Source organism: Pongo abelii, chromosome 1, assembly GCF_028885655.2.
Source record: "Pongo abelii isolate AG06213 chromosome 1, NHGRI_mPonAbe1-v2.0_pri, whole genome shotgun sequence".
In the NCBI taxonomy this organism is placed as follows: Eukaryota; Metazoa; Chordata; class Mammalia; order Primates; family Hominidae; genus Pongo; species Pongo abelii.
In genome coordinates, this window is record NC_071985.2 from 224,152,534 (window position 1) to 224,177,194 (window position 24,661).

Sequence of the window (24,661 nt, forward strand, 5' to 3'; positions counted from 1 at the left end):
TCTTGAGCAATCATGACCTCCTCTTCAGAGGTCACAACAGCGAGGAAGGTTAAGGCCTTCGTTGGATATACTCAAGATGTTTGATAGGCAAACATCAAAGAGAAGACAAGCATAATTCCAAAACAGGGCTGTAAAAGAAAATCACCCAAGACAGTTAAGAAGTTCTGAAGATTAAGCAATCACAAATCATCTAAAGATAAAGAAAGAAACTAAGAAAACTAGACTGTCCTCTAAAGAATTTAATAAACACAGATATTAAAAAGGAAATGAAAGAACATCTCCTCCCCAACTAGGCTAAAAGCTCTTTAAGGAAAGAAACTGAGTCTCACTCATCTTTGCATTCCCATGACCAAGTACTGTGTCTGATCTGCAGTAAGCCCTACATTTTAAATATAAAAGTAGCATAATCAGCCAGGCACGGTGGCTCACATCTGTAATCCCAGCACTTTGGGAGGCTGAGACAGGTGGATCACCTGAGGTCAGGAGTTCGAGACCAGCCTGGCCAACATGGTGAAACCCCGTCTCTACTAAAAATACAAAAATTAGCCAGGTGTGGTGGTGCGCACCTGTAACCCCAGCTACTCGGGGGCTGAGGTGGGACAATCACTTGAACCTGGGTGATGGAGGTTGCAGTGAGCCAAGATCGTGCCACTGCATTCCAGACTGGGTGACAGAGAGAGACTCCATCTCAAAAAAAAAACAAAACAAACAAAAAAAACTACCATAATCAGTGTTAACTATAAAAAAGTGGCATTCATCTGTAGGAAAAGCATCACCCATATATATAAAGTTCTAAGAGAGCCAAGAGCAGTGCCACATAACAATGCAGTAAAACATGAAGAAATGTCTGGAATGGCAAGTCTGGAACAGCAATGACCTGTGGACTTGGTTCCATAGGCACTAGTTATGTTATCATGTACATTTGAAATATTTTATATAATAACTATTTTTCTAATTTTAGAAGAAAATGAATAGACTGAGGATTTTTAAAATTCTGCTCAGCGCTCAGCACACCAGGAAAAACAGAGACAATCCAGCTGGTTGTGGTGAGAGGAACAATGCCAGCCAGCTGTTTTTCAAAAGAACTCAAATCTTACTTCGCTTCTAACATTTCCAACAAGAAATATTTCTTTCATTCATTTAGCCACACAACGCTTGGCATTTCCAGAGTGCTTGCTATGTGCTAAGCACAGTGCTGGGGGTAAGGGGATGAGCAACACTGGCAAGGCTCCTGCCTAACCTCACATTCAAAAGGAAGAGGAGATGCAGATCAAAAACGAAGAAATAATATTCCTATCTGCAAGGAGGGTCTTAGCAGATGTAAGCAAGTTAAAATAAGCTCATACTCAATTAGGGTGGTCCCTAATCCAGTGGCTGTCATAAGACGGAAATTTGGACACAGACACACACAGAACGAAGATGGCCATGTGAAGACGGAGGTGAAGACTGGAGTTATGTTGCCACAAGCCAGGAAATGCCAAGGACTGCCAGCAACCATCAGAAGGCAGAAGAAAGGATTCTCCCCTTGTGGGGGGGCATCGCCCTACCAACACCTCGGCTTTGGACTTCTAGCCTCTAGAACTCTGAGAAAATAATACTGCTGCTGTAAGCCTTCAAAAGTTTTTGATAGGTTGTTACAGCAGCCCTAGGAAACTACAGAAGCAGACGGCACTGCAAGAAGCTGGGACTAGGCCAGCGCGGTGGCTCACGCCTGTAATCCCAACACTTTGGGAGGCTGAGGCGGGAGGATCATGAGGTCAGGAGTTCGAGACCAGCCTGGCCAACATGGTGAAACCCAGTCTATACTAAAAATACAAAAATTAGCCAGGCGTGGTGGTGGGCGCCTGTAATCCCAGCTAATCGGGAGGCTGAGGCAGGAGAATAGCTTGAAACCGGAAGGTGGAGGTCGCAGAGAGTCCAGATTGTGCCATTGCACTCCAGCCTGGGTGACAAGAGCGAAACTCCATCTCAAAAAAAAAAAAAAAAAAAAAGGCTGGGACTACAGATGGGAGAAGCAACTGGAAGGACCCCCTACAGCTTCTCAATCCTTGCTTTAGTTACTTGGAACTGAAAACAGCCCAACTAAGAGGGCCACCAAATGACTGCTGCCAAGCACTCCTGGATGAAGGACTTTTTACCATGGGTGGCACCCTACCCAGTATTTGTCTCTGTTAGCACTTCTTGGCCAGGCGTGGTGGCTCACGTGTGTAATCTCAGCACTTTGGGAGGCCGAGGCAGGCGGATCACCTGAGGTCAGGAGTTCGAGACCAGCCTGGCCAACATGGCGAAACCCCATCTCTACTAAAAATACAAAAATTAGCCAGGCATGGTGGTGGGCACCTGTAATCCAGCTACTTAGGAGGCTGAGGCAGGAAAGTTGCCTGAAACCAGGAGACAAAGGTTGCAGTGAGCCAAGATCGCGTCACTGCACTCCAGCCTAGGCAACAGAGTGAGACTGTGTCTCAAAAAAAAAAAAGAAAAAAAGAAAGCACTTTTTGAGTCTGGAACAAAAATCTCTCAATCACATTCAGTGGATAATAAATCTACCCACTAGACCTATGTCTAACTTCCAGGACCACAGAAAATAAACACAAGCTATCACCTTCCTCATGCCAACTTTTTAAACTCTTTAACGGACAGCTATCATATTTTCTTGAAATTTATTTTTCTCTTTTTTGAGACAGGGTCTTGCTCTGTTGCCCAGGCTGGAATGCAGTGGTGTGATCACAGCTCACGGCAACCTCCACCTCCTGGGCTCAAGCGATTGTCCCACCTCAGCCTCCCGAGTAACTGGGACTACATGTGTGCACCATCACGCCCGGCTAGTTTTTTGAATTTTTTGTAGAGACGGGATTTTGCTATGTTGCCTAGGCTGTTCTCGAACTCCTAGGCTCAAGGGATCCTCCCACCTTGGCTTCCCAAAGTGTTATGATTACAGGCGTGAGCCACTGCACCTGGCCTGAACAGAGAATAGATGTAACCTGTCTTAAGACAGATTTTCTGTTTGTTTTTTCACTTGTTTATTTAGGAAATCATGAAAATCTGTTTGTCCAACCCACCAAAGCATGGCTAATAATATCCAACTGTTTGTGACTATGAATAATGATGACTATGTGAGAAACATAATCAGGACTACTTAGCATAGAGGTGCCCGGGCAAGAACTAACCATTTAGGGAATGCCCAAGCCTTTCTATTAGTTTGTGATAACAGCATATGGGCTGTTACACAATGTTGCACTTACGCTTTAGTGGGGCCCCTCTGGCTCTACACTGAGAACAGACTCAAGTGAAGCAAGCGTGGGCATGAGAAGACCAGTTAGGAGGCTGTTCCAGAAATCCAGGCAAGAGATCCTGGTGCCTTGGACCTGGGTAATAGCGGTGGAGGTGATGAGAAGAAACAAGGTGGTGAGAATCTGGTCTGCTTCTAGTTTTCTGACAGGTCTAGAGCAGGGCCAAACAAGCTCTAGTCCACAGGCAAAATCTGGGCTACTGCCTGTTTTTGTAAGTGAAGTTTTACTGGAACACAGTTACACTTGTTCATTTACATATGTTCTATGGCTGCTTTTGTGCTACAGAAGCAGAGATAAATAGTTCTAACCTTACAGCCTCCAAAGCCAAAAATATTTACTATCTGGCCCTTAACAGAAAGAGTTTGCCAATCCAGGTCTAGAAAACATGAATTGTCATTTATTGAGATGGAAACCTGGGAGAAGATAAAATGTGAGGAAACAGCAAAGCTTGATTTGGGGCATGCTAGCTGTGACATGCCTGTTAGATATCCAAGCAGAGATATCAGGTAAAGCGCTGGATGTGTCAGTCTGAGGTTCAAGGAGCAGGTCCAAGTTGGAGATAAAAGCTTAGGAATCATCAAATGAGGGTAATTAAAGCCAGGACACTGGATGACATCAGTAAGAGAATAAAGCTGGATGGAAAGGACAAGAGGTTAAATATTGAGCCCCTGAATCCTAACATTTAGAAGTCAGGGAAATGAAAAGGAACCAGGCAGAGTGAAGAAGGAACAGATACAGAGAATGCATGAAAACCAGGAGAATGTGCTGTTCTGGAAGCCAAAAGAAAAACGTGTTTCCAGGAAAAAAGGGTGAAAGCCATGTCTAATGAGGCTGATGGGTCAGACCAGACAGTGACTCAGAGCAACCACAGAGTAACCACGGGAGGCCTCGCCTGACTGCAGTTGATTCAGCAAAGACTGCAAGGGCAGAAGGGGATGAAGAGGACAGGCAACTCATTCCAGAAGTTCTGCTGCAAAGGTTTTGGTGCGGAGATGTGGGGGAGAAGCTGGCAGGGGGAATTAGATCAAGAGAGTTCCTTTTGTTCATTCCCATGATGGGAAAAGTAATGGCACTATATAGGCTGTTAAAAAAAAAAAAGGCCATATGAGATGGAAAATCTGATGAAGCAAGAGAGAGAAAGGAACTGCTGGAGTGAAGGCTGAGTAACCGAGGGGAGATGGGATCTAGGGTCCAGGCTTCAATAGGAGCAGGGACAATTCGTGCATAACAAGAACCAGGCACACATACAGGTAGGCAGATGGATGTGATGACTGAGTCTGATGGAGGTTCCCTGCGTAGGTTCTGCCTGCATCTGTTTTCTCAATGAAATATGAAGCCAGAGTTAGGTGTGGTGGCACATGCCTACAGTCCCAGCTACATGGGCGACTGAAGCAGACAGATCATTTGAGCCTAGGAGTTTTAAGCTGTAGTGCACTAGGATCACACCTATGAACAGCCACCACACTCCAGCCTGGGCAACACAGTGAGACCTCATCTCCAAAAAAAAAAAAAAAGAAAGAAAGAAATGGGAAGCCAGGCCACCAGCTGAGAGAGTGAGCATGGAGAATGAGATACTGCACACTGGAGAAGGTATGAAACACATCAGCAGAGTGAGTGAACTGGGAAGCATGGTGCAACGGCCTGCCAGTATCAAGGGTCTACCTGAGTTTGTGATCATGAATTTGATTTGTTGTTGTTGTTGTTGTTTTTGAGACAGAGTCTCACTCCATCACCAGGCTGGAGCGCAGTGGCGCGATCTTGGCTCATTGCAACCTCCACATCCTGGGTTTAAGCAATTCTCATGCCTCAGCCTCCCTTGTAGTTGGAATTACAGGCAGGTAGCACCACGCCCGGCTTTTTGTATTTTTTTGTGAGACGGGCTTTCACCATGTTGGCTAGGCTGATCTCGAACTCCTGACCTCAACTGATCCACCAACCTTGGCTTCCCAAAGTGCTGGGATTACAGGCATGAGCCACCACACCCAGCCATGTTATCATGAATTCAAAATGAGACAGACATTTCAAAAGTTTTCAATTAGTTCAAATGGTTTCAAATGGTTCTGAGTTTTTCTATAGCCTTATTCCAGTGCATGAGACAGAGTAGGTGGGGAATGGGATTTAACCAAGATCCTGGTTTAAATAAGCAAGTAAGACAAAGTGAGAGAGGTTCTCTCCAGGACAGATTCCAGCATTCCAGGTATGGCCTGACCAGGGTAAGGCAAAGAGCACTGTTGTCAGTACTGTGTCCAAGGAAAATCACATTTGGAATCCTGAACCCGTCAATCCTACCAGAAGACCATCAGAGCTTCTCAGAGACATACAGAAGAAACATTATAGGCAAGAACCTTCTTTATTACTAATAGATGTTTTGGTTGAAACACATTAGGTATGAACATTTATATATATCTATAGTCTACACTGATACCTAACGAGAAGTACAGCAACAAAAACTGCAAATACTTTTAATTGACACATGATTCTAGATCAAGAAGACAGATGATTTAGAAGGCTGACTATCAATTAGATGATATTATGATCAATGCAGGCCTCTTAGCACCCCTTTATGCAACTAGAATCCTAATTATAAAATAGTAATTATTATTATACGACAATAATACTATATTTGATAGAAAAGTTCACAGACAAAAGAGAGACATTTTCAAATACACAGTATGAGAAATATCATCATTTCCCAACAAAGACAGTCCTGGATATCAAGCATCAGCTCATTTATTATAAAGAAATAAACTTTTACTTTTTAATGAGATAGTTCTAAAACATCCTATCAGGTAGTTTTATCCTCTGAAAAGTTAAAGAAAAAGTTCTGTGCCAATGTAGAATAAAGAGGAGGAAATCTGCAATTAGAGGTGTTCATTTTGACCATTATTTTAATCTTGCATTTTCAGATTATTTTATCTTAAAACCATCAACCAAATTCATAAAATCAGCAGAACCAAATTCAGTCTTAATCATCTTGTCATCAGAGATAATACCTAAACCTGTTTGGAAAAAAAAAAAAACATGGAAGTTATGGAAAGAAAAACAATTGGTTTAACAGATTGCAATAAAAAAAAAGGTGATAACAACACATTGCAATGATATTTAAACTACTGCTTGGAGGATTTTAAAGAGCTGATGTCTGCTTCATTTTAATCTGTTCTGGAAACATCACAACCATCAGCTTAATAAAAAGCTAAGAAGAATTGCAAAAGAGTCCCAGGTATGAAGCTCGGGCTTACCTGATGCACCTATTGGGGAGGTAGCTGGGGTCATGTTGTGGACACTGAGACCAAGACTCTGAGAGGGTCCTGGGGCTGATGCCGCTATGGGAGGCCCTGGAGGGTTCTCCCTCTGGGGAGAGGTGAGTGGGGTGGTTGGCTGAGAGGTCTGTCCACCAGCAAGTCGTGCAAGGCGCCTCCGTCGAATCTACAACATAAGGGGAAAAGGACATTCTATAACGAAACAGCAGAAACACAATTCTGCCAGAGAATGACGTTATTCATAACCACACCAGAGCTTAACAACTAAATATGCCTTGAGCAAAAGTACTCTTCTGAGAGAATAACTTGGTCTACCAGTATTCTTACAAGCTCTACCACTTGAGTTTTTAACAACTGTATCTTGACCAGGTGCAGTGGTGCTTGCCTATAGTCTCAGCTACTTAGGAGGCTGGGGTGGTGGGGGGAATCGCTTCAGCCTAGGAGTTCAAGACCAGCCTGAGCAAAGCAGCGACACCCCACCTCTAATTCATATATACATAAATACATACACACATACAAACATAAATACATATATATTGTATGTTAGTTCCCTTATCATCTCTGTTTATCACACCTCCTTGGCTGATATGGTGAATTTACAGTAAGCATATTACACTTTATTTTAGAGAGAGTCTCTCTGTCACCCAAGCTGGAGTGCAGTATTTCAATCATAGCTCATTGCAGCCTTGAACTCCCGGGCTCAAGTAATCTTCCCACCTTGGCCTCCTAAGTATCTAAGACTACAGGTGCGCACCACCATGCCCAGCTAATTAATTTTTTTTAATTTTTGACAGAGACGAGGTCTCACTATGTTGCCCAGGCTGGTCTCAACCTCCTGGCCCCAAGTGATCCTCCCACCTTGGCCTCCCAGAGTACTAGGATTATGGGCATGAAGCACCATGCCCAGCCTATGCTTGTAACACACTAAAGCTTGTTGTTATTTTAATAAAATGACCTAACTTGGTCATTTCAAATAGGTAAGATTTAAAAATAAATAGCCAATTGGCCAGGTGTGGTGGCTCGCACCTGTAATCCCAGTAATCTGGGAGGCTGAGGCAGGAGGATCACAAGGTCAGGAGTTCGAGAACAGCCTGACCAACATGGTGAAATCCTGTCTCTACTAAAAATACAGAAATTAGCCAGGTGTGGTGGTGCGCACCTGTAATCCCAGCTACTGAGGCAGGAGAATCACTTGAACTCGGGAGGCGGAAGGCAATTGCAGTGAGCTGAGATGGCGCCACTGCACTCTAGCCTGGGCAACAGAGGGAGACTCCATCTCCAAAATAAATTAATGAATAAATAGCCAATTTAATTCACTAAAACAATGAGAAACAAAAGTTACACTCAGATACAAATTTAACCATCACTTGTAGGAGCAAAATGATCAGGTTTTCTTTTTTTACTTGATTCAATAAAAATACAATCTGCCACTTCTTCCTTCTAACATATAATTAAAGAGCAGCATCTTATTGAAAGAGAGAAATTAATCCATTCATTCAAAATGTATTTGTTGAACTCCTACTAACAGCAGGGCATCTCCAAAAGCTTCCTAACAGATTTACCCAAGTCCCCTGAGCAAAAGAAGCCAGATGTAAAAAAAACAGAGTGGATGATTCCATTTCTATAAAATTTGAAAATAAGAAAAACTAAACTATACCATTAGTTTGGATAATGGTTATCCTTGGTGGGAAAGGGGCAGGAAGAAGCTCAGGAGAGGCAGGAGTGAGATTCTAGGGATCTGGTAATGGTGTTTTTTTTTTTTTTTTAATTTTAACTGGATACTAGTGTCACAGGTATGTCCACTTTATGAAAACTCACTGGATTGTATACTTACAACTATGAGTAATCAGTCCATGGGTATTCATCTTATTCTTCTTCATAGTTTATATGTTAAATATAGTCTTCTGTATAGCATGTAATTTTTTTTTTTCTAAGATGGAGTTTCGCTCTTGTCGCCCAGGCTGGAGTACAATGGCACCATCTCGGCCCACTGAAACCTCCCCCTCCCAGGTTCACGCGATTCTCCTGTCTCAGCCTCCCAAGTAGCTGGAACTACAGGCATGCACCACCACACCCACCTAATTTTTACTTTTTTGTAGACATGGCATCTTACCATGTTGCCCAGGCTGGTCTCAAATTCCTGGGCTCAAACAATCCCCCCACCTCGGCCCCACAAAGTGCTGGGATTACAAGTGTGAGCCACCGTGCCGGGCCAAGTTTCATTATCTTACAGACAGCTAAATTTAGGAGTTCATGCTTGATTTCTAATTCAAATTCAACCTTTATTACTGACTACTTTACTTATCTGGCGCCTAACCGGATAAGTCACTTAACAGCTCTCTGCTTCAGTTTCTGCACAATGGACATCTGTACACTGCACATCTGTACAACGGGGATGAAATCATCGGCCAAGGGGAGTCCGAGGCAATGGATCATTTGAGGTCAGGAGTTCGAGATCAGCCTGGCCAACATGGCAAAACCCTGTCTCTACTAAAAATACAAAGATCAGCCGGGCATGGTGGCACACGCCTGTAATCCCAGCTACTTGGGAGGCTGAGGCAGGAGAATCGCTTGAACCTGGGAGGCGGAGGTTGCAGTGAGCCGATATTGCACCACTGCACTCCAGCCTGGGCGACGAAGTAAGACTCTGTCTCAAAAAGTAAGAAAAAAAGCAGTATATTCCTTATAGGGTTGGGAGAAAACCACCACCCTGTCCCTTTCCCTACTTACTTTTTCTCCATGGCTATGACATGTGTGATATATTTGTGTATTGCTTAGTTACCATCCCCCTAATTGAAGTTTCTTAAAAGTAAGGACTTCTGTTGCACCAGCGCCTAGAACAGTGTCTGACACATGGTAGGTGCTCTCTAAATATCTGCTGAATAAATGAGAAATCTAGAAAAATGCACTGAACATAAAATTGACTAATTTATTAGTTGACATTATCATTATCATTGGAAGAGCATACCTACTATTGTTGGAAAAAATATGAAGTCACCTTAAACCTCAATGCCAAGTTCAGCCTGAGATGTTAAATTGAGATGTTCTACTCAGTGATATAAACAGAGAATAAATGTTCTGACTCACTGTAATATGCGGTTGAAGAAAGAAAGGATTCTAAGGTTTCAAAAAAGGTTGAAGAATCAAGACTTTGTGAAGCATGCTGCAGACTATTAAGCAGGATGAAAGAGTTAAGAGACAGAGGCAGGTCCACACCTGACAGAAGGGGTAGGAGAAGATTGGGAGAATACATTTTGCCCCATCTTAAAGATCTGCTGGAAAATTTAGGAAGAGCCATGCAGGGGGCAGCATTCTGGGTTGCCCACAGCAGGGCTCTCAGTAGAGGATGACGCCCTTCGGTGGTCTGACTGCCTTCTACACTGGTGGCAGCTTTGAACTGGTTTAGCAACCTGAGGCCCTGGGAATATCTGGATAGAGGACTCACAAGAGAATGGTTTTGTGCAATCACAGGTATAAAGGTTTACCTCCAGCCTGGGCAACATGGAGAAACACTGGCTCTACTAAAAATACAAAAACTGGCCGGGCACAGTGGCTCACGCCTGTAATCCCAGCACTTTGGGAGGCCGAGGCAGGCAGATGGCCTGAGGTCAGGAGTTTGAGACCAGCCCGACTAACATGGTGAAACCCCATCTCTACTAAAAATACCAAAAATTAGCCAGGTGTGGTGGCACGCGCCCATAATCCTAGCTACTCAGGAGGCTGAGGCAGGAAAATCACTTCAACCCGGGAGGAGGAGGTCACAGTGAGCCGAGATCATGCCACTGCACTCCAGCCTGGGCGACAAAGCGAGACTCCCGCTCAAAAAAAAAAAAAAAAAAAAAGAAAAGAAAACTGTGCCAGGTGCAGTGGCTCATGCTTGTAATCCCAGCATTTTGGGAGGCCAAGGTAGGTGGGATCACTTCAGGTCAGGAGTTTGAGACCAGCCTGGCCAGCATACTGAAACCCCACCTCTACTAAAAATACAAAAATTAGCCAGGTGTGGTGGTAGGTGCCTGTAATCCCAGGTACTTGGGAGGCTGAGGCAGGAGAATCACTTGAACCCAGGAGGCGGAGGTTGCAGTGAGCCAAGAGTGTGCCACTGTGCTCCAACCTGGGCAACAAAGCAAGACTCCATCTTAAAAAAAAAAACAAAAAAAAAAAACTGGCCAGGCACGGTGGCTCACCCCTGTAATCCCACCACTTTGGGAGGCTGAGGCAGGCGGATCACAAGGTCAGGAGATCGAGACCATCCTGGTTAACACGGTGAAACCCTGTCTCTACTAAAAATACAAAAAAATTAGCCAGGCATGGTGGTGGCCACCTGTAGTCCAAGCTACTCGGGAGGCTGAGGCAGGAGAATGGCGTGAACCCAGGAGGCGGAGCTTGCAGTGAGCTGAGATCACGCCATTGCACTCCGGCCTGGGCCACAGAGTGAGATTCCATCTCAACAACAACAAAAAAAACTGAGGTGGGAGGATCACCTGAGTCTGGGAAGGTCAAGGCTGCAGACAGCCATAAACTCCAGTCTGTGCAACCTGGTGAGAGCCGGATCTCAAAAAAAAGAAAGTGTATCTAATTAATTTAACTACTAAGAGATGCAACCTCACTTTTTATCACAAACAGAACATATGAGATACACACCAAAAAATAGTCACAACACACCAAAATATGATTAAACATTTTTCTCATTGTTTACTTGACTTTTTTAACATTAAGCCCAGAGGACTGGCATAATCTCCTTTAAGTTAAACAAAAGTCCTTTTTAAGAGAATTTTGTTTTCCCCTATCTCACAGAGAAAAAAAAAAAAGTATAAAGAACTTCCAATTCCTCAATTTGTGTCCTAAACCACAACTCAAAGCCACACATACTAATCATGAAATCTCATTCCTAGAGTTTTTCTTGTCTGTTTCAGTTCTTATTTCACAAACGACATTAAAATAGGGCTTTCTCCTAATTTGTTATATGATGCAGCACTTCCCACCCTCACGTTCCTGATGAACTAAAAATAGATTCAAAACAGTGAAGGCGGTCGTGATTTCAGGCAGAACCTAAGACTGGATGGGCCAAACTGTTCCTCTTATTTTTAGCAGTTTGTGGAGAAAAACACCCATAAAACACCGTTATAAGTTTAATAAACAGTCATTCTACAAAAGTGTCTTACTTTTTTAAAAAAAAAGTGAATTCCAATATAAAGAAAAATAATTGCAAATACTTTCTCTTTGGGGTAGTCTCCTTGTAAAGATGAAGATAACTCCTAGTTCTGTTTTGGTTTTTTTTTTTTGAGACGGAGTCTTGCTCTGTCGCCCAGGTTGGAGTGCGGTGGCGTGATCTTGGCTCACTGCAACCTCCACCTCCGGGGTTCATGCCATTCTCCTGTCTCAGCCTCCTGAGTAGCTGGGACTACAGGCGCCTGCCAAAACGCCTGGCTAATTTTTGTATTTTTAGTAGAGACGAAGTTTCACCTTGTTGGTCAGGCTGGTCTCGAACTCCTGACCTCAAGTGATCTACTTGCCTCAGCCTCCCAAAGTGCTGGGATTACAAGCGTGAGCCACCCACCCGGCCAATAACTCCTAGTATTATTGTTGGTTTTATTTTCTTTTTTCACAGCTGGCCATGTTTAAAACTTATTAAATGCTATGACAATTTCACAGTAGGCCTAATCTAAGCCCAACAATGTTTCTCCAAAAAATGCATTTACATCCAAACATCACAGCTCTGTGATCTAAAATTCATCAGTTTCCTTAAAAAAAAAAAAAATTCATGGTCAGATGCGGTGGTTCACACCTGTAATCTCAGCACTCTGGGAGGCCGAGGCAGAGAGATCACTTGAGCCCACAAGTTCAAAACGAGCCTGGGGAACATGGCAAGACCCCCCCACCCCAATCCCACAAAAAATAAAAAATTAGCTGGGCATGGTGGCACACACGATGTGTAGTGCCAGCTACTAGGGAGACTGAGGCAGGAGGTCAAGGCTGAAGTGAGCTATGATCGTACCACTGCACTCCAGCCTGGGTGTCAGAGTGAGACCCTGCCTCTAAATAGAAACAAAAGGGAAGGAAGGTAGGAAGGGAGAGAGGGAGGGAGGTAGAAAGGGAGAGAGAGAGGGAGGGAGGGAGGGAGGGAGGTGAACAATGATATCTGTTATATTCACTTCGATGTCTACTGCTTTTAAAATGAGGAATATTTTTATGTGATGTGTATTTTCCATTTTTTTAAAAATTGAATTGAAAAAGCCGGTTGCAAAAGGGTACACATAGTGATTCCATTTATTTTTTAAAAGGATGTAGATTTACATTATAATGAACATTATTATTAGTGCAAATTATACATAAATGCAAATGGCAATGACACAGTAAATTTCCATTTTTCCTCATCTTTCTTCTTTCACAGAATTTCTGATGAAAAGAATGAAAATCATTATTATTTCCCACTACATCTACCGTGGGAAAACATTCAGATGAAAGTGTAGCCCTGCTCCATAACGTCTTCACTCCAAGACCCAGGGTGCAAGAGCAGCCTCTAACGGGAACACTAGCAATCACCCAGGCAAAGGGCAAGAGGCGGGGCAAACTCCACACTGGCCCAGCGGTGACACAATCAATTGTGTTCACATTTAATTGGCCAAAACAGTCACATGGCCGAAACTACCCCCAGCAGGGTGGGGAAATACAACCTTCCCCAGACAGGGGTGGTGAATATGTGGACAACAATACAGTGAAGTACAGCGGTCTCCTCTTCCTTCAACACACAGCTGGGCGCTGGTGGTTGCTTGCTGTGGAGCTGCGCCTTCCTCCCCCCCACAATCCTCCTCTCCCCTTGCCCCATAACTGCTCGATATCCTGCTCCCTGACCTGGATCTTTGCTCAAATGTTACTTTCTCAATGAAGCCTTCCCTTCCTTCCTCCTAGTTACCATCTGCTTTAGTGGTTCTCCATACTTTCAAATAGTTCAGCCAAAACCAACAAGTATGTGTGGGTGTATAGATGTATATACACACAGTTATATACAGACAGAGAAAGCGAATGTGACAAAAAATAAACTGATGAATCTAGGTGAGTCATTCAAATTTTCTGCAGATTGAAAAATTTTTAGGGCCAGGCACGGTGGCTCACACCTTTAATCCCAGCACTTTGGGAGGCCAGGCGGGTGGATCACTTGAGGTCAGGAGTTCAAGACCAGTCTGGTCAACATGGTGAAACCTCACCTCTATTAAAAATACAAAAATTAGCTGGGCATGGCAGCGGGCACCTGTAATCCCAGCTACTCAGGAAGCTGAGGCAGGAGAATCACTTGAACCCCGGAGGTGGAGGTTGCAGTGAGCAGAGTTCGCGCCATTGCACTCCAGCCTGGGCGACATAGTGAGACTCTATCTTAAAAAAAAAAAAAAAAATCCAGAATAGAAAGTTGAGGGAAAAGTTAGACCCACCGGCATGGCTTTTGTTTTTTTCTCTAGCCATGTACAGCGGTGCACAGTAGGCACAGAAATGGACTAGCCAGGGCTGTTGAGAGAGGAAAAGGAAGTGAGAAAGAGACAAGGTGATAGAGAGTGGAAGGGAAGGGTAATGATAATGATGCAGACACAGGAAGCCCTGGCAGCATCTGGATTCTTGATTCCAGTCTCTTCCTGTGACCCAGCTATCTTTCTATCCCTAGGTTCAGAAAGAAGACTCCTGTATCCTTAAAATAAATCCCATTTTTGGCTTAAGCTCAATAAGATGTTCTATTACTTACTGCACGTATGCATAGAAACACTACAATTCCCTGGAGATGCGATCAGCAGTTTGCTTGTGCATAGAGTATCACCTTTTTTCACTATCTTACATTAGGTTTTCAGGATTCAAATTCATTTACACTAACTGTATATTCATGTAATAACTGAATCATCCCAGAGAGCAATTTTGAAAATCGAGCCACATACAAATGCTATGTGCTTATTACTTGACTTGAGTTTCTTTTTCAGGACAGGTAGGGGTTAGGCAGACGAGGAACAAAGGAGCGCTGGCAGAGGTTGGGAGGCTTTGTGAGCACACGCACTGTTTAGGGAACGCTGAGCAGCTGGTAAGAATGAGTGTGCAGGGACATGGTGAGGCACAGACAAGAAAGACAAGCTGCAACAAGCTCATGATGAGCTGTGAATACCATCCTAAGACACTGAACTTGTTCATGAAGGCAAGGAAGAAATCCTTTGAAGGATTTAAGCAGGGGAATAACCAGGTCAAATGTACTTTTCTTTTTTTTTCATTGAGACAGTTTCATTTTTGTTGCCCAGGCTGAAGTGCAATGGCATGGTCTCAGCTCATTGCAACCTCTGCCTCCCTGGTTCAAGCGATTCTCCTGCCTCAGCCTCCTGAGTAGCTGGGATTACAGGCACCCGCCACCACACCCAGCTAATTTTTGTATTTTTAGTAGAGACGGGGTTTCACCATGTTGGCCAGGCTGGTCTCAAACTCCTGACGACCTCAAGTGATCTGCCTGACTTGGCCTCCCAAAGTGCTAGAATTACAGGCATTAGCCACCTCGCCCGGCCCAGATGTACCTTTTAAAACAAATCACTCTAGCTACTGTGTGGAGAATGAATGGAGGCAGGCCAACAAGCAAGCCTGGGCAATGGGCATAGGAAAGGGACAGCTCCAGAGATACTTGATGTGTGTCCCCAACAGAACTTAGCTGTTATTTGGAAGTGAAAAGTGAGGAAGACGAAGAATCTAGATTTCAGGCCTGGATACCTAAATGAATGGTAAAATACCCTAAAATTGAGAATGCAGAAGGAAATTTTAAGAAGATGGGTTATGATTAGATTACTGAGTGTGAGGTACCTGGAAGAATACCCAACCAAAAATGTCCTACAAGTTGCCGACATCTGTTTTGTTTGTTTTTTTGAGACAGAGTCTCACTCTCTGTCACCCAGGCTGGAGTGCAGAGGCACGGTTTCAGCTCACTGCAACCTCCACCTCCTGGGTTCAAGTGATCCTCCTACTTCAGCCTCCCCAGTGGCTGGGACTACAGGCATGCGCCACCACACCCAGCTGATTTTTGTATTTTTATTAGAGATGGGGTTTCACCATGTTGGCCAGGCTGGTCTCGAATTCCTGACCTCAGGTGATCCCCCTGCCTCAGCCTCCCAAAGTATGCCCAGCCCCAACATCCATTTTATTCGCCATCATTATTTTCTTTCTTTCTTTTTTTTTTTTTTTTTGAGACGGAGTTTCGCTCTTGTTGCCCAGGCTGGAGTGCAATGGTGCAATCTCGGATCACTGCAACCTCTGCCTCCCAGGTACAAGCCATTCTCCTGCCTCAGCCTCCCGAGTCGCTGGGATTACAGGCATGTGCCACCACACCCAGCTAATTTTGTATTTTTAGTAAAGATGGGGTTTCACCATGTTGGTCAGGCTAGTCTTGAACTCCTGACCTCAGGTGATCCACTCACCTCAGCCACCCAAAATGCTGGGATTACAGGCGTGAGCCACTGCACCTGGCCTCACTATCATTATTTTCTTGTTCTAGGAAATATTTAAAGTGATTAACAAAAAATACATTAAGAAGGTCGGCGAACGGTGGCTTACGCCTGCAGTCCCAACACTTTGGGAGCCCGAGGTAGGCAGATCACCTGAGGTCAGGAGTTCGAGACCAGCCTCACCAATATGGCAAAACCTCGTCTCTACTGAAAATACAAAAATTAGCTGGGTATGGTGGCTCATGCCTATAATCCCAGCTACTCGGGAGGCTGAGGAAGAAAAATCCCTTAAACCCAGGAGGTGAAGGTTGCAGTGAGCCGGGATCATGCCATGGCACTCCAGCCTGGGCGACAGAGCGAGACTCCACCTCAAAAGAAACAAACAAAAAAACACACATCAAATGTATTTTCAATTTAACGTAATTAAATTAGCAAATTTAATTCAAAGAGATAAGGAAATTAGGACAGAAGCAAAATGATGGTAGAAAAAATAGGGCTGGGCGTGGTGGCTCAGGCCTGTAATCCCAACACTTTGGGAGGCCGAGGTGGGCGGATCACGAGGTCAAGAGATCAAGACCATCCTGGCCAACATGGTGAAACACCGTCTCTACTAAAAATACAAAAATTAGCCGGGTGTGGTGGTGCATGCCTGTAATCCCAGATACTCAGGAAGCTGAGGCAGAAGAAAAGCTTTAACCCAGGAAGCGGAGGCTGCAGTGAGCTGAGATCGCGCCACTGCACTACAGCCTGGCAATAGAGCAAGACCTCTTCTCAAAAAAAAAAAGAAAAAAGAAGATAAAGCCAGGAGTGAGATCAGCACACACTACACACGTATAGCAACACAGTAGGTAACTGACAACACTCCTCAACATCAGCAGATGCTTAATGGCAAAACAAGATTCAAAAGAAAAAGTTTGAGAGTAGCCCAAATGAAGAGATCCAAGCATCAGCTTTGCTGGTACGGCTTGATTTCTGGGAAGACTTGAGAGTACCTGGGGCAGGGGTCCAAATCCTGGGACCCATGAAGGCCAGGAGGACCTTCAGTTCCCTCAGGATTTTCAAGGAGATCCCTTACCCCAAAAAATCTTAAAAGATGATTCTCCCAGGCAATGCCCTTCACTCAATCCTCCACAAAAACTTGCTCAGGGCCAAGTGGGGTGGCTCCCCCCTGTAATCCCAGCACTTTGAGAAGCAGGCGGATTACCTGAGGCCAGGAGTTCCAGACTAGTCTGGTCAAGATGGTGAAACCCCGTCTCTAATAAAAAATATAAAAGAGTAGCTGGGCATGGTGGTGCATGCCTCTAATCCCAGCTACTTGGTAGGCTGAGGCAGGAGAATCGCTTAAGCCCAGGAAGCAGAGGTTGTAGTGGGCCAAAATCATGCCACTTGCACTCCAGCCTGGGTGACAGAGACTCTGTCTCACAAAAAAAAACAAACAAACTTGTTTTGCACAATTACAGAAATGTGGCCAGTTGTCTGTTCCTCTCTTCTGATATCTCCCTTTTACACCTTGTTATTAAAGGGTGGACTCCAGTACTATAAATTCTACAAGTATGCCGTAGGTTTGCAGTATGCTTCATTAATGCATCTCATTTATATCTTATTGTCTTTTGAGGTAAAAAAAAAAAAACAACCAGAAAACAGAAGGTGGAAAAACCTCTTGCGGTGGCTTACACATGTAATCCTAGCATTTCGGGAAGCCAAGGTGGGGGGATCACTTGAGGCCAGGAGCTCAAGACCAGCCTGAGAAGCATAGTAAGATGACTTCTCTACAAAAAAAATTTAAAAATTAGCTGGGCATGGTGGCACGTGCCTGTAGTCGTAGCTACTCAGGAGGCTGAGGCAGGAGGATCACTTGAGCCTAGTGAGCTACAATTGCACCACTGCACTCTAGCCTAGGCAACACAGTGAGACTGGCTCCAAAAAAAAAAAATTGTCCAGAATCTCACTAGCTCACTACGGATTCTAAAATACACAGCAAAATGAACCTCTACCCTTAGAAGTCAAGGTGTTAAGGAATGGCTTATTTTCTGACGACCACATGTAGGAGTACTTCAATGGCTACTAGAACCCCAGAAAGGTTTTTATTTTCTTTTGTTTTGTTTTGGTAAAGGAAAATGCCATACATAAACATTCAGGACTCATCCGAACCTTCCGGAACCAGCTCCCCTGGGGAGGTCAGAGAGGAAATACAGTCATGGGCTGCATAACGACATTTCAGTCAATGACAGACCACATATACCACGGTGGCCCGGGAAGATTATAATACCATATTTTTACTGTGCCTTTTCTATGTTTAGATACACAAAAACTCACTGTTATTGTACAACTGCCCACAGGATTCAGTATAGTCACATGCTGTACAGGTTTGTAGCCCAGGAGCAATACCTAGGCTACACCATAAGTATCCAAGGATTTATACTATAGAGCCTACGTGTGGAATAGGCTATGCCATCTAAGTTTGTGTAACTTACACCCTACGGTGTTCACATAATGATGCATTTCTCAGAACGTATCCCTGTCATTAAGTGATGCATGACTGTAGTTGCTTGTTTTAAATCACCATGCAGGTTACATTCATCTACCCCCAACCTTTTCCAACCCCCTCCACACACACACAGGGACCTGACGACTGAATAGAACAGGACTGGCTCCCAGGAATACAAACAGGCTCTCTTGCTTCTCCTCATCGGTCATGCCTTAGCATGGTTCCTACACATCCCCTACTCAAGCAGGTCCTTAGTAAACAAGTAAACAAAGCACTAGCAAAGACCCCAGAGTTGCCACCCCTCAGCTCTCCTGGGTAAAAGGAGCCTTCCCTTGGCTTGGGCTGAAGACCTATGCCCCAGAGGTGCCATTCTGATCGTGTGAAAGGAGTGGAGACAAAAATGCCTAAAATGAAAATGGGAGCCTCCAGATCCACTCAACAACTTCGGATGCCTACAGCTGTGAGCACTGTGACACGTGCAGGTGAGAGGCATAGAGGAATGGCGCGGACCAGGAGGTGTTCTCGGGATAGGGATCAGCTGCCGCCCTTCACGCCTCGGCCTTGCCCTAAGCAGCCACGCTTCCCTGGCTTTATGCACAGCCTCTTCATCTCCCAGGAATGGCATAAGCTCAATGGGCTTCAAGCTCCTGTTCAATTCATAGACAATGGGAATACCAGTGGGCAGGCTCAGCTCCATGATGGCCCCTTCCGAGAGAGCCTCCCGAGGCTCAACTGTGCCAGAAAAGCTGCTGCCAGGGGCCTCAACCAACACCTGTTTACCCTCCTGGATCTGGGGAATTATTTCTTCATTCCAAAAGGGCAGAGCTCTGACAATAGTGTCCTTCAGACTCTTACAGAAGAGCAGGTGCCCTACAGTGAAGTCTGCCCACCAGCAACCCTTGCTGCTGTTGCTGTATAACAGATGTTCAGCTCCATCAGAGGCATCTAGATCTTTTTGTTGTTGCTGTTGTTGTTTTTAAGACAGAGTCTCGCTCTGTCCCCCAGGCTGGAATGCGGTGGCGCAATCTCGGCTCACCACAAGCTCCACCTCCCGGGTTCACGCCATTCTCCTGCCTCAGCCTCCCAAGTAGCTGGGACTACAGGCGCCCGCCGCCACACTCGGCTAATCTTTTGCATCTTAGTAGAGAGGGGTTTTCACCATGTTGGCCAGGTGATCTGTGATCCGCCCGCCTCGGCCTCCCAAAGTGCTGGGATTACAGGCGTGAGCCACTGTGCCCAGCCAGCATGCAGATCTTTATCTGGCCCTCATGGTTCTTGACAACAGCTTCTGCTTTACTGAGGCCAGCCAGACCCCCATAGTGCCACTCCATGAGGTGCACCAAGTCATCACTACTGGGAGCCACATCTGGTCAGTGTCATCCAATACTGTCCAGGGGGTCGGCATTGCTGTCTTCTGCCCTGAGGTGACACAGATGTCAAAATCACAGCCAGCATTTCCCGGTGCCTCCCAGAAGGCTCAGGTCAGTGTCACATCAGCTGCTGAAGTGCTTCTCCAGGTGTCAGGCACCCTTGCACCACCTGCAGGCGGCAGCTGGTGGGCTCAGGATGTAGCACTGACTGTGGTCACTGTGATTCCAGTCTCCGCTGCCTGGCTCCCAGTGCACACCACTCCCCCAGCTCTATACCCCATGCCCCCTACCCAGCTTCTAGTGCCCCTGGCCCACCACCCAGCACCCCATGCCCCACTGCGTGGCTCCTGTGCACTTTCTCCAGCACAAGTTTTAACACATATAAACCTAACAGCTCAGTGAGGCCAGCTTCCCTAAGTCTGCACTAATAAGTAAAGTACCAAGGCTTCCAAGCAATTGAGAAATGTTATAGGATGAATATGACGGAGTGGAAAGAGATGGGGGTAGAACGGCACGGTCACCCTGCAATCTCGTTTTTCCAATCATTTTCTGCTTCGCTTTCACTCAAAAAATGTTTACTCAACAGTTACAAAAAGCTTGATTGATCAACCACATTTCTTCTCCAAAGAATATCATGACTATGTCCACGACTTACTCCCAAATCAAAACCCTAAAGCATCTAGCGCTTTTACCCAAGCAGTCTGCTACAGCTCAAACACATTACCTCTAGAAGCGGATCATCCATGTTGGCTCCTGCTTCAGCCCAGGGTACTCCTGGCACTCCCACTTTAATTGTAACAGAGTCCTTTTCACTCTCATAAGAATCCTTGTGTGGACATGACCTGAGAAGGTCACCCCACATCTGACAGTCCAGGTGTTCCTTCTCCTCTAACCTCTCTTTACCTACATACCCTCCACTGCCTCCCATGCTTGCTTCCCTGCCACCAGAATACAGGCAAGGCAAGTCACCTTCCTCCTCCATGAGAACTCTCCCAGGTGAGTAAATATCTCAAAAATAAAGCACAAAATACTTACAAAGGCCAACTTCTAGCAATTACTAGCAAAATACATTTTTTTCTTTTTTTTCTTTTTTTTTTTCGTGAGACAGGTCTTGTTCTGTCAGCCAGGTTGGACTGCAGTAGCACGATTTCAACTCACTGCAGCCTCAACCTCCCCAGGGAGGACTGCTTGAGCTCAGCAGTTAGAAACCAGCCTGGGGAACACAGCAAGACTCCATCTCTAAAAAAAAATCAAAAAATTAGCCTGGCATGGTGGTGTGTGCCTGCTCAGGAGGCGAAGGCAGGAGAATCGCTTGAGCGCAGTAGTTTGGGGCTGCAGTGAGTCATGATCACGCCACTGCACTCCAGCCTGGGCAACAGACACTCTGTCTCAAAAAAAAAGAAAAGAAAAGACTGTAAATGGTACTTTCTCAGGGAGAAAAAAAAGGTTGCGACCCTTTAATTCTCCAAAGCCAGGCAGTAATTATATCTTTTTTAAAATACAAGGAATTTTATAAACTGTAACAAAAATTGTTAATTGTGTTTTTTGCATCTAAGTGATAACATGAAGAACGTTAAACATGCCTAACCCCATTCTGCCAGCTGGTGAGAACTAAGGACCAAAGGCATAAAACTGCCTAATTAAAGTGTTTTCTTGAGTCACCCATGATACTTAAAAATATTAATATTATTACTTCAAATTAGAATAATAAGGGGTCAGGCATGGTGGCTCACACCTGTAATCCCAGCATTTTGGAAGGCTGAGGCGGGCCAATCACCAGAGCCCAGGAATTCAAGACCAATGTGGCAAAACCCCATCTCTGAAAAAAAAATACAAAAATGTGCCAGGTGTGGTGGCACATGCCTGTAGTCCCAGTTACTCAGGAGGCTGAGGTGAGCTGGGGAGGCTGAGGCTGCAGTGAGCCATGAATGCGCCACTGCACTCCAGCCTGGGTGGCAGATTGAGGCCTTGTCTCAGGAATAAATGAATGAAGCCGTCCACCTGAAAGTGAAACAGAGCCCAGACCATGTGCAATGGGTGAGTGAAGTGCTACCCCAGGCCCCATCTTCCCAAGCTCTCTACACAATGAGCAATTGTGTAGCTAGCGCTGGCCAGGATCCCAGCTGCACCTGTTTCCAGCTGGGTTATCTCTCTGAGCCTCAATTTCCCCATTTGTAAGAAGGTGACAAAATATTTCTTATCTTATAAAACGGTCATCAGAAATAAAGGTAATATAACAAATAACTTGAATTAGTATGTATTTATCAGCTTATAGTCTGTCCCCACCCAGTACAATACAAGCTCCAAGAGAGCAGGGATTTGGTCTAGTTTATTCACTGCTGTATTCCCAGCAACTATGACAGTACCTAACTCCCAGAGAGCACTTGGTAAATATTTGCTGAACAAATGAAAGGTGTTTACTTGACACACAGTAAATAGTCTGTTTTAAAAAAATAATTTCAGCCTAGTAGTTTTCTCCATCCCTTTGCTCTTTTAATTTTCCTCTTAGGCTCAGACACTGTTTCCCCTTTGTGTAGGGTTCTGCTTTATCTAAATAATATGAATGTGTACAAAAGCACTAAAAAGCATCTCACGTGTCATCTAATTGTGAAATTAGGAGCAAGAGAAACCAAAAAGATCAAGAGCCTAAAACTGCCAAACATTACATGGCAGGGAAACATGCTGAGCGTAGAATAATTTTAACTGCATCCTGTTATTTAAAGAAGGTTTCTTGCTGCAGAAACTTTATGCCCTTTATAACCAAAAACATCCCAGGGGATAGAAGTGGATGGTATGGTCTCCATTCTCATCTTTGATCCTACTTGGTTCAACAGACAAAATGAACTTAGACGACTAAGCATCCACTACTTCTACTTCTGGTTTTGTTTTGTTTTGTTTTTTTCAGACAGAGTCTTACTCTGTCATGCAGGCTGGAATGCAGTGATGCAATCTCAGCTCACTGCAACCTCCATCCCCAGCTTCAAGTGATTCTCCTACCTCAGCCTCCCAAGTAGCTGGGACTACAGGCACGTGCTACCACACCTGGCTAATTTTTGTATTTTTAGTAAAGACAGGGTTTCATCATGTTGACCAGGCTGGTCTCAAACTCCTGACCTTAAGTGATCTGCCCACCTTGGCCTCCCAAAGTGCTGGGATTACAGGCATGAGCCACTGCACCTGGCCAGCATCCACTACTTCTAACACTATTCCATAAAACTGATTCTGGTAACTTTTGCCCCATGTTGGCTGGGTGTGGTGGAGGAAGGCTTGAGACCAGGAGTTGGAAACCAGCTTGGGCAAAATAACGAGACCCCATCGCTACAAAAAATTTTTTAAATTAGCTGGGGGTGGTAGCACATGCCTGTAGTCCCAGCTATTCAGGAGGCTAAGACAGGAGGATCACCTGAGCCCAGGAGTTCGAGGCTACAGTGAGCCATGATGCTGCCAGTGCACTCCAGCCTGGGAAACAGAGTGAGATCTTGTCTCAGAATAAAGAATGGAAAGAAAAGAAAAAGAAGGAAAAAAAAAAAAGAAAAGAAAAAATGATGAAAAGGTGGCCTACGAGACACTTTCACAAGCATTTTTTCCAATTGGCATTCATTAAAATTCTCCCACTCACAACCCATTCTAATCGTAACATTTCAAGCCAAAAGATGCTTTATTCATGTTTCCCTAAACTAGAAATCACCAAACCTTTTGGCACAAGGACATCTGTTCAAAGTAAAAACACACTGGGTGCGGTGGCTCACGCCTGTAATCCCAGCACTTTCGGAGGCCGAGGCAGGTGGATCACCTGAGGTCCGGAGTTCGAGCCCAGTCTGACCAACATGGAGAAACCCCATCTCTACTAAAAATACAAAAATTAGCTGGGCATGGTGGTACATGCCTGTAATCCCAGCTACTCGAGAGGCTGAGGCAGGAGAATCGCTTGAACTCAGGAGGTGGAGGTTGCGGTGAGCCGAGATTATGCCACTGCACTCCAGCCGGGGCAACAAGAGCAAAACTCCATCTCAAAAAAAAAAAAAAAGAGAGAGAAAGGTAATATTACAGACACCAAGGGAATGGGTACTGTTCCAAAAAAAAATGCCCCACAAGTGTTACCATGGCTAGACTGGAAGAGTCTACAATGTTACCCAGCATGCTGCTGGCATTGTAGTAAATGAACAATGGCAACAGTCTTGCCAAGAGAATTAATATGCATATTGAGCACATTAAGCGCTCTAAGAGCCAGCATCACTTCCTAAAACTCATGAAGGAAAATGATCAGAAAAAGAAGAAAGCCAAAGAGAAAAGTACCAGAGAAGCACACTGTGTGAGAACCAATGGGAGGAAGCCTGAGCTGCTGGAATCTATTACCTATGAATTCATGGCATAAGAGGTGTTAAAAAAATAAAAGACCTCTGAACTGTCAAAATGTTTCTCTTCATTGAGTAGAAGTGTGGTGGCCCCTCACCCAAAGAACTATTTAAAGCAAATTTTAATTGTGTCCTAATTCATTATGCAATATCTTTACTATCCAAATTTAATGTATTTCTTGCTGAAAGATGTGAGGTGGCTTACCGTGCAACAAATTACTCAACTGGTTAGAAAACGGCCAGATATTACTTACAAAATATTTGTATTGGTTTGAAGATAGTCCCTCTAAATCATCATGGAAGAAATAAAATAGCTTACAAGAATAAAAATTAAAAAAAGAATATGGAAATAAATGCTTATGTGTCAAAAATCTTGTCTTTTTTTAAAAAAAAATTTAATATTTCTAATTACTACCCCAACAACAAAAAAAGATTTGATGAAG

The 24,661-nt window shown here is 44.5% G+C and overlaps 1 protein-coding gene across 4 annotated transcripts in view; it reads right to left on the bottom strand.

The window, feature by feature from the left end:
- Positions 1-24,661, bottom strand: part of UBE4B (ubiquitination factor E4B) — a 148,326-nt gene that overhangs the window by 102,461 nt on the left and 21,204 nt on the right. For all 4 annotated transcript variants that reach the window (XM_024253272.3, XM_054556655.2, XM_054556663.2 and 1 more), the window contains exon 2: positions 6,530-6,716. In XM_024253272.3, coding sequence (XP_024109040.1) covers positions 6,530-6,716 — 187 coding nt within the window. The remainder of the gene's footprint in view (positions 1-6,529; positions 6,717-24,661) is intronic.